General features: G+C 45.9%; 1 protein-coding gene across 1 annotated transcript; it reads left to right on the top strand.

Moving 5' to 3' along the window:
- The first annotated feature begins 1,152 nt into the window (after positions 1-1,152).
- Positions 1,153-9,762, top strand: LOC129563563 (acyl-coenzyme A thioesterase 1-like). The gene is made up of 3 exons (XM_055437394.2): positions 1,153-1,801; positions 6,457-6,659; positions 8,768-9,762. Exons 1-3 carry the CDS (start codon positions 1,216-1,218, stop codon positions 9,371-9,373), a joined length of 1,395 nt encoding a protein of 464 aa, XP_055293369.2. The 5' UTR covers positions 1,153-1,215; the 3' UTR covers positions 9,374-9,762.
- The last annotated feature ends 325 nt before the right edge of the window (positions 9,763-10,087 follow it).

The following is a 10,087-nucleotide window of genomic DNA, read 5'->3' as shown; positions in this document are numbered from 1 at the left end:
CATGTACATTCATGAATGTAAAATCAAGTACGAGACCTTAGAAGGGGTCTGGAGTTAAATTTCCTAAAAAATTCACCACTGGATGGAATCGAAAGCTTAAGAAAAAGTGGGAAAAGGTGAGAAGTCCAGGGTGAGAGGGAGGTAACGTTTGCCTAAAAGGAGCAACATGGGACTCCAGAAAACAAAATAATAACTATCATCTCATTGGGCTATTTTTACACTCATAACTCATTGGAAAAGACCCTTATGCTGGGAAAGATTGAGGGCAGGAGGAGAAGGGGATGACCAAGGATGAGATGATTGGATGGCATCACCGACTCAATGGACATGAGTTTGAGCAAGCTCTGGGAGTTGGTGATGGACAGGGAGGCCTGGCCTGCTGCAGTCCATGGGGTCGCAAAGAGTCAGACATGTCTGAGTGACTGAACTGAACTGAAGGAATGAAAGTAAGATCACACAGCTAGTAAGATGCCAGGCCCGTTAGTTGTGGAATGGTGTGGAAAAATAAGTATATATACAAATAACATACACGCAAAACACCACAGTGCACATTCTAAAAGAAAAGACCTAAGATTTGTTGTTCAGTCGCTCAGTCATGTCTGACTCTTTGCAACCCCATGGACTGCAGCATGTCAGGCTTCCCTGTCCATCACCAACTCCCGGAGCTTACTCAAACTTATGTCCATCGAGTCGGAGATGCCATCCAACTACCTCATCCTCTGTCGTCCCCTTCTCCTTCCCTCAATCTTTCCCAGCATCAGGGTCTTTCCTAATGAGTCAGCTCTCCGCATCAGGTGACCAAAGTATTGCCATTCAGCTTCAGATAATTAGCTGGTGTGAATTATGCAACAAAGTGATAAAGCTCAATGCTATTCCTCTGGCTATTAGCTTGGCAGACTCCACAGTTAAGTGCCAGGAGCCTGCAAGGGCAACACTCATATAACCCACGCAGCCCGAGCCAAAGAGTTCCTGAGACGCAGAATTAGGGAATTCTTTCGCAGCATAAAGTTCCTGTGAGTCTGTTTTCGCTCTTGCTTTCAAATGCAGGCCACTGATTGGCACGACTCCGAGGCCCTCCAAACGACACAGCAGCTGCTCCGCCGCATTGGGCGCTTAGTCAACCAATAAGCGGGCTTCCGCTAGAGAATTTCTAACCGGTTTCTAACTTTCTTCACAGCAGTCTTCAGTTCATCGCAGATTTGAAGAAGGCGCAAAATGGTGGCCTCCTCTCAGGCTCTCCTGAGGCACTTTGGATTCTGCCGATGGGGCCCGACGCCCTGGGTGCAGTTGGCAGGACCTCTAAAGCTGAGGACTGGTAACCCAGTCTCTTCTACCACTGTCAGGTTGGTGACGACCTTGACGCTGGAGCCCGCGGGCCGCTGCCGCTGGGACGAGCCCGTGCGCATCGCCGTGCGCGGCCTGGCGCCGGGGCAGCCGGTCACGCTGCGCGCGTCCCTGCGCGACGAGAAGGGCGCGCTCTTCAGGGCCCACGCGCGCTACTGCGCCGACGCCGCCGGCCTGCTGGACCTGGAGCGCGCGCCCGCGCTGGGCGGCAGCTTCGCGGGGCTCGAGCCCATGGGTCTCTTCTGGGCGCTGGAGCCCGAGAAGCCCTTGCTGCGCCTGGTGAAGCGGGATGTGCAGACGCCCTTCGCCGTGGAGCTGGAGGTGCTCGACGGCCACGAACCTCGGGTCGGAGGGCTCCTGGCCCGGGCGGTGCACGAGCGCGACTTCCTGGCGCCCGGAGTGCGGCGCGAGCCGGTGCGCGCGGGCCGGGTGCGCGCCACGCTCTTCCTGCCGCCAGGTGAGCCGCCAGCTTCCTTGCTTATCTGTCTATGTGAGACAGGAAGATAATAAGTAGGTAGCTCATAACATTCGGAAGGTCCGTGGGGCCTGAAACAGGAATGGACCCGAGACAGGACTGGACCGTAAGGCTGGCTGGAGAGGTGATTCTCTCCAAAACAGAGGTCAGGGCAAAGACATCTCAAGGGAAGGGAATACAGTTGTAATGGGAGAAAACAACAACAACTATAGGTAGTTTTTTTTAACATTTTCTTTCTAAAATTTCTCAGTTTTGGAACTTTGCTTCTAACTTCCATGGTATATTAAGATTTAAGAAAATTAACGTGAAGGATTCAAAGAACCAACTCATTGGAAAAGACCAGCTGGGAAGGATTGAAGGCAAAAGAAGGAGGCAGCAGAGGACGGGATGGTTAGATAGTGTCACCCACTCAATGGATATGAAGTTGAGCAAACTGGGAGATGGTGGGTTTCCCAGGTGACGCTAGTGGTAAAGAACCTGCCTGCCAATTCAGGAGACTGAGAGATGCGGGTTTGATCCCTGGGTTGGGAAGATCCCCTGGAGGAGGGCATGGCAATTCATTCCAGTCGTCTTGCCTGGAGAATCCCCATGGACAGAGGAGCCTGGTGGGCTACAGTCCATGGGGTCCCAAAGAGCCAGACATGGCTTAACAACCGAACAGCATGAAGGAGGGTCTCCTACTATCCACCGGAGATCTTCTGAACTATCAGTTAATTTTACCATTTCATAAAAAGCAGCCGGCCAATGAAAAAGTTAAAAAAAAAAAAAAAAACAACTTATCCTCATTAGGAATCAAGGAAATGAAAAATAAGGCTACACACTACATTCAGTTCAGTTCAGTCCAGTCGCTCAGTCGTGTCCGATTAAGCATTCTCAAATTTTAGAAGTCTAACATTACCAGTGTTTGACTAGTATGTGGAAGAAAAGGAACTCGCATACACTGCTAAAAAAGAAACACTGCTATTCATCTACTCTTTCTTAAATCTTAATATACTGTGGAAGTTAGAAGCAAAGTTGTAAAACTGAAAAACTTTAGAAAGAAAAGTTTAAGTCTCAAGAATCTGCCTGGCAATGCAGGAGACATGGGTTTGACCCCTAGTTTGGGAAGATCCCACATGCTGCAGAGCAACTAAGCCTGTGCACCGCAACTATTAAGCCTGTGCTATAGAGACTGGGGGCTTCCCTGGTGGCTCAGAGGTTAAAGCGTCTGCCTCCAATGCGGGAGACCCGGGTTCAATCCCTGGGTCGGGAAGATCCCCTGGAGAAGGAAACGGTAACCCACTCCAGTATTCTTGCCTGGAGAATCCCATGGACAGAGAAGCCTGGTAGGCTACAGTCCACGGGGTCGCATAGAGTCGGACATGACTGAGCGACTGAACGGAACGGATAGAGACTGGGAACTACAACTGTGGAATCCTGGCGCCGCTACTACTGAAGCCGGTACACCGTAGAGTCACGCTCAGCAGCAAGAGAAGGCGCTGAAATGAGCAGCCCTCTTACCACAGCCAGAGAGTAGAGAAAAGTTGGAGCTTGCCGCAACTAGAGAAAAGTTGGAGCAGAAACAAAGACCCAGACTAGTCAATAAATAAATAAATAAAATTATAAAAAATATATAAAGTACTTGCCTTATAATTATTCCTTAAAATTTGTATATTATGTACAGATTTTTTATGTAAATAGTGAAAAGGTGAAATAACTAGAATCATACGCAGTAGGTAGCTTTTTGGGCCTAGCATAACACATTTGAGATTCTTTCTTCTTGCCCCATATTTTGGTAGCTCCTCCTTCTTGGGTCTTAGAAGTTTCCCATTAAATGGATGTGCCAGTTTGTTATTTCATTTGCCTTTTGGAGGATATTTGAGTTCCAAGACTTTGGAGTTACTGCAAACATGCATCTAAGTTTTTGTGTGACCACAAATTTTCATTTTTCTTGGGCAAATACCTGGGAGTGAGATTGCTGGGTCATAACCTAAGTTATGTTTGACTTTATAAAGTATGTTTAACTTTATAAGAAGTTGCTCAGTTTTTCCCCAAAGTGATTGTATCAATGTGCATCCCCACTGTTGCCCTTAAATATAAAAGGTAGTTACTTGGCTAATGAAAAATGGGTTAATTTGGAAATAACAGAGAATTACATTTGGGACAAGCAAGACGTGACAAAAACCATAGGCAAACCCAACAAGCCAAGAAGAGGGAAGTTATTTAATAGAGAAAAAGGAGGAAGGTGGGAGGAGTTGTTTTGAACAAAAGTCCATTGGTGAAAAGTGACAGTTTAGGGTAATGGTGGTTTCTCACTGGCCGAGTTTTTGGGGTAGTCAGTTTCTTGGAGGGAATGCAATGTACATCTTTTTTTGTTAGGACCCGTGACTGATGATTCTTTCCTGTTAATGATTCTTCTGTTGTGATTTGTAATTGGCAATCCTTCCTAAAATTGATGTGGAGTGGTACTGCTGAGAGCTCTCCTTCTGTCCTCCAGATCCATTGTGAGATTCCCCTTTACTAATTTTCACACTACCAGCAGTGTGTAAAGCATCCAGTTGTTCCACATCCTCACTAGCATTTGGCATTGTCAGTTTGGGAGGGGGTGCAGGAGAGGGCAGTGGTTTTGCTGTTTTCATTGTCTGTAACTGGTTTTTAAAGATATTTATTTATTTATTTCACTACATTGGATCTCAATAAACTGTGGAAAATTCTGAAAGAGATAGGAATACCAGACCACCTGACCTGCTTCTTGAGAAACCTGTATGCAGGTCAGGAAGCAACAGTTAGAACTGGACATGGAACAACAGACTGATTCCAAATAGGAAAAGGAGTACGTCAAGGTTGTATATTGTCACCCTGCTTATTTAACTTATATGCAGAGTACATCATGAGGAACTCTGGGCTGAAAGAAGCACAAGCTGGAATCAAGATTTCTTGGAGAAATATCAATAACCTCAGATATGCAGATGACACCACCCTTATGGCAGAAAGTGAAGAGGAACTCAAAAGCCTCTTGATGAAAATGAAAGAGGAGAGTGAAAAGGTTGGCTTGAAGTTCAACATTCAGAAAACAACGATCATGGCATCTGGTCCCATCACTTCATGGGAAATAGATGGGGAAACAGTGGAAGCAGTGTCAGACTCTATATTTTTGGGCTCCAAAATCACTGCAGATGTTGATTGCAGCCATGAAATTAAAAGACGCTTACTCCTTGGAAGGAAAGTTATGACCAACCTAGATAGCATATTAAAAAGCAGAGACATTACTTTGCCAACCAAGGTCCATCTAGTCAAGGCTATGGTTTTTCCCGTGGTCATGTATGGATGTGAGAGTTGGACTGTGAAGAAAGCTGATCGCTGAAGAATTGATGCTTTTGAACTGTGGTGCTGGAGAAGACTCTTGAGAGTCCCTTGGACTGCAAGGAGATCCAACCAGACTGCAAGGAGATCCAACCAGTCCATTCTAGAGGAGATCAATCCTGGGTGTTCATTGGAAGGACTGATGCTAAAGCTGAAACTCCAATACTTTGGCCACCTCATGCGACGAGTTGACTCACTGGAAAAGACTCGGATGCTGGGAGGGATTGGGGGTGGGAGGAGACGGGGACGACAGAGAATGAGATGGATGGATGGCATCACCAACTCGATGGACATGAGTTTGAGTGAACTCCGGGAGTTGGTGATGGACAGGGAGGCCTGGCGTGCTGTGATTCATGGGGTCGCAAAGAGTCGGACATGACTGAGCGACTGAACTGAACTGAACTGTTGACATTGGATCTTAATTGAAGCACATGGGATCTTCATTGCATCATTAGGGATCTTTCCTTGCGGTGCATGGACTCTGTAGTTGTGGCTCTTGGGCTCAGTACTTGCAGCACATGGTGTGGGGGCTTACTTTTTCCTCAGCATGTGTGAGCATAGTTCCCCAAGCCATGATGGAACCCTGTCCCCTGCATGCAAGGCAGATTCCTTGCTACTGGACTACCAGGGTAGTCCCATTTATAACTTATTTTTTAATTCTTTTTGTTTTTGTTTTTTTGGTTGTACTGGGTCTTCATTGCTGCTTTGTTGCTTTCTCTAGTCGTGTTGAGCGGGGGCTACACTTCGTTGTGGTGCTCAGACTTCTCCTTGTGGACACTTATCTTGTGGCTCACACGCTCTCGGGTGCTTGGGCTTCAGTAGTTGTAGTACTCGGGCTTAGTAGTTGCAATGGCATGCAGGCTTTAGGGTATGAAGACTTGAGTAGTTGCAGCACTTGGGCCCTAGGGGGCGGGCTTAGTAGATGTGGCACAGGGGCTTAGCTGCTCTGTGGCCTGTGAGATCTTCCCGGACCAGGGATGGAACCAGCGTCCCCTGCATTGGCATTGGCAGGCAGATTCTTATCCACTATACCACCGGGGAGGTCCTGTAACTGACTTTTACTCACAAAAATGGTACATGCTCTTTGTAAAACTCTGTGACTTTGAGGCACTGGGTATAGCGGTGAATGTGGGTTTAGCCTGTGCCACAGTCTGGACCTTTGAAGACCTGAGTTGTTTAGCATTTCTGATTATCAACAGAAAACTCTGACATCTCCAAAGAGGCAAAAATAGCTTTTGCCGCCACTGAAAAGAGTTTCAAGTATTGTTTAGTTTTGTGTTTTGTTTCTTTTCAAGGACCCGGGCCCTTTCCTGGGATTGTGGACATTTTGGGAGCTGGTGGTGGCCTTCTGGAATATCGAGCTAGTCTGCTGGCTGGGAAGGGTTTTGCTGTGATGGCACTGGCTTATTATAACTATGAAGACCTCCCCAAGGGCCTAGAGAACCTCCACCTGGAGTACTTTGAAGAAGCTGTGAACTACCTGCTTAATCACCCTCAGGTTGGAACTTCTCTAGTTTTATGTTCTACATATTAGTTCTCCTTCTCTGAAAGGCTCTTGTCTTTCACAGAATTTGACCAAATTCTTGACAGCCACTCCCTGCCCCCAACCCACACTACCTTTCATAGTCACTTTTCCCAGAGAGTTTCCATGCAATTAGATATTACTGCTAGATTTCCTGCTGATAAAGTTGTCCTGGTTGAAATTATGGAATTTTATATTCCAGTATTTTGTAGTATTTCATTACAAGCCCAAACACATTGAGAACCCTGGGTTTGACCCAGGAAGTTGAGGAAAAGGGGAAGGAAATCACTGTCTCCAGTTTAAATGTTTGTGTTTAACAAACCTCTCCTTAATGTGCCCATCTGAGAGCATTCAGTTTTAAGGAAGTACCTGGTGGCAAAGAACCTGGCTAGTAGGACATAGAGGTTCAGGATATCAGAGGAATAGAAGATGAACCTTGCTTATTTTATAATTCAGTCGGTGTTCAAGGTGAACAGAGCCACTGGAACTCTTAGAAAAGGTGGCGGGGTGTAGTGGAACCAGCACAATATGTTTGTTAGAGAAAAGTTAAATTTGAGATTTCATTTTGCCACTTAACTAGCCTCATGACCTTGGGCCCTGTTTCTTCCTCTCAAAAACTGAGATGACAATAATATCCCATTTCCAGTGTCTTTATGAGAAATGAATGGTTGAAATCAGTTAAGGGTGCTCTTGTAGAAACCATGACAAAAAAAAAGGACTGCTGTTCAAAGGCCAATCAAAAGGCCGTTTATAACAGAAGTGTTTGGTGACTGACAAGAGCTGTGCTTATGGAACAGGGCAAATTACCATGGAGGGGACTGAGTGGTGAATGAAGAAATAAAATAACTACAAAGATTCCCACAAGTTTTGCTGTGAAGGGAGTAGAAACTAGGTCAGAGTGGATTTGAGGTCAAGGGACTGTTAAAATGCAAGCAGTACTAGAGCTAAAATTTACCTAGATTTAAAATGTAAGAGGTACACCGATGGGGATGATCCAGTAGGGAAGAAAGTTACAAAGGAAAGAGAGAGAAAGTCATTGCAGGAGCAGTCACTGAGGATGAGAGTGGATGAGATCCCAAGGACAAGCAGAGGGATGGCCTTGGAGAACGGAGCTACTTAGGAAACAGGAGGGAAGCAGGGAGCTTGCTTCATGTGGAACTAAGCACACTTGGAAGGGGAAATGAGGACAAGTTCCTACCCGAGAGCTTCTATTTTCTCCGTAAAGTAGGACGGGATGAAAGTGATGGGGAATAAGGGTTAAAGGGGCTTACAAAGGCAGGAGACCAGGTGAAACAGTCTTTAAGAGAAGTGGAAAGCAAGCATCAGTGATGCGTGGCAGGACTAAGGGGCAGCATGGATGTTTCTTTGAAATTTGTGGTCATGACATGAACATAAGTTATGTCAACACAAGCGGTGTTTTTTTCTGTAGCAGGGTTCATTTGCACAAATGCAGGCCCCGAGGGTGTGAATTATAAGTGCATTTAACTGAGGTTAGAACTTTTTCAGGCAAGTATGACCAATTAAAGTAGTTAACAGTGTTTGCAGGAGAGTAAAAATAATGATGAAGCTTGAAATCTAAGCTGGATGAGGTGGGAAGAGAGAACATGAGAGAGGCACTGATGCTAAAGAAATGGTGGTCAGAGTCTCAAAGAGATAGCAGTGGGCACTCCTAGAACGGCTAAACTGGAGGCAAATAGGAGGGTGATTAGAGAGTTGAATGCTTGAAGCTGAGATCTTGGAGATGATATACTTACTGATGATTCAGTTTAGGTCGTGACAATGGAAGTGTGTATCTTCGGTGGGAGAGAGAAAAAGATCACTGGAGGTTTGGAGGTCAAGGCGCTGCGAGGCCAGAGTATTCAGTTGTCATCCACTTGGTTGTTGAAGACACCAGGATTGGTGATGAAGAAATTGTGGAAAGCAAGTACAGAGGAAGGATAGGCCAGTATCCTATGGCTGCAGACCTTGATAACTGGGAGAGCCCAGATGCAGGCTCAGTTCCCCCGACTCTCAAGTCCAGGCACTACTGGCCACACTGCACTGTTCATGGACTCATTCTCCTTTTTCCTTTGACCTTTTCTCAGGTGAAGGGTCCAGGAGTTGGGCTGCTTGGGATTTCAAAAGGAGGCGAGCTCTGCCTCTCCATGGCTTCCTTCCTGAAGGGCATCACTGCGGCCGTCATAATCAATGGCTCTGTGGCCCGTGTCGGTGGAAACTTACACTACAAAGGTGAGATTCTGCCGCCTGTGGGTTTCAACCGCACTCGAATCAAGATGACCAAAGATGGTTTTGCAGACATTGTGGAACTCCTGAACAGCCCTTTGGAAGGACCTGACCAGAAGAGCTTCATTCCTGTGGAAAGGGCTGAGTGCCCCTTCCTGTTTCTTGTGGGTCAGGATGACCACAACTGGAAGAGTGAATTCTATGCTAATGAGGCTTCTAAACGCTTGCAGGCCCATGGGAAGACAAAACCCCAGGTTATCTGTTACCCAGGGACGGGGCACTACATTGAGCCTCCTTACTTCCCTCTGTGCCCGGCTTCCCTGCACACCATAGTGGGCTCTCCTGTCATCTGGGGAGGGGAGCCCAGGGCTCATGCCAGGGCCCAGGTAGATGCTTGGCAGCAGCTCCAGACTTTCTTCCATAAACACCTGGGTGGGAAAAAGGGGACCATTCCAGCCAAGCTGTGATCACGGGAAGGACAGAGCAGCTAGGAACAGCTGCCACAGTTAATGTATATGTGTAGTTTTTTCTTTTCTATAATTACATTTTCCCCCTTTAATACTAAAGTGAACTCATCGAGAATTTTTCAAGATTTTTATAAATTCCATACTTTTTCAGTTGTTTGGGAAGAGAATGATTCTACAGACACCACAGCAGGTGGAGAAAGCATACCCTTTAACACCTAACAACACATTACTGATAAGGCTTTAGTTCTGAAAGGAAGAATAATACCTGGTGTACAATTGCTGCTTGGTAGTTTCTTGAATCAGTTATACTTGAATTTGTATAATAATTTGTTAATAAGTGATTTTGCTACATATGTATAAAATTATATAAAATATCAAAAATATTATTAGACTGAGTGTCTTCTTTAAGAATGAAAGTGAACATTTTAGCTGTAAATTACTAGCTAGATTACTACTTTGTAGTAGTTTTTCTTCTGTCCCACTGTGAGGCAGGTGTCATCTCCATTTTACAGATGAAGAAACCAAGACTCAGAAAAATTTTGCATGGTACCTGTACAGCTGGGGCTCAGTCTCCCCATATCCAGTTTCTTCTCTCTTTGTTAAGCTCCTCCATGCTTTCTGCAGGGTAACAACCCCAGCCACAGGGAAAGGAAGTGGTTCTTCTTTCTTCTACCTAAGTTTTCAGTGGATTTCCTGGACTTGCAGTGTGAGGGT

This window comes from Moschus berezovskii, chromosome 9 (assembly GCF_049115385.1).
Source record: "Moschus berezovskii isolate FMDL1 chromosome 9, NW_MosBer_1.0, whole genome shotgun sequence".
NCBI classification, from domain to species: domain Eukaryota; kingdom Metazoa; phylum Chordata; class Mammalia; order Artiodactyla; family Moschidae; genus Moschus; species Moschus berezovskii.
The sequence above is the reverse complement of the archived record's forward strand: the minus strand, read 5'-3'. Positions and strand labels throughout refer to the sequence as shown.

Coding starts and splice junctions, on each gene's coding strand:
- LOC129563563 (XM_055437394.2), top strand. CDS start 1,216: ATGGTGGCCTCCTCTCAGGCTCTCCTGAGGCACTTTGGATTCTGCCGA. Junction 1,802..6,456: donor CACGCTCTTCCTGCCGCCAG/GTGAGCCGCCAG, acceptor TTTCTTTTCAAG/GACCCGGGCCCTTTCCTGGG. Junction 6,660..8,767: donor ACCTGCTTAATCACCCTCAG/GTTGGAACTTCT, acceptor ACCTTTTCTCAG/GTGAAGGGTCCAGGAGTTGG.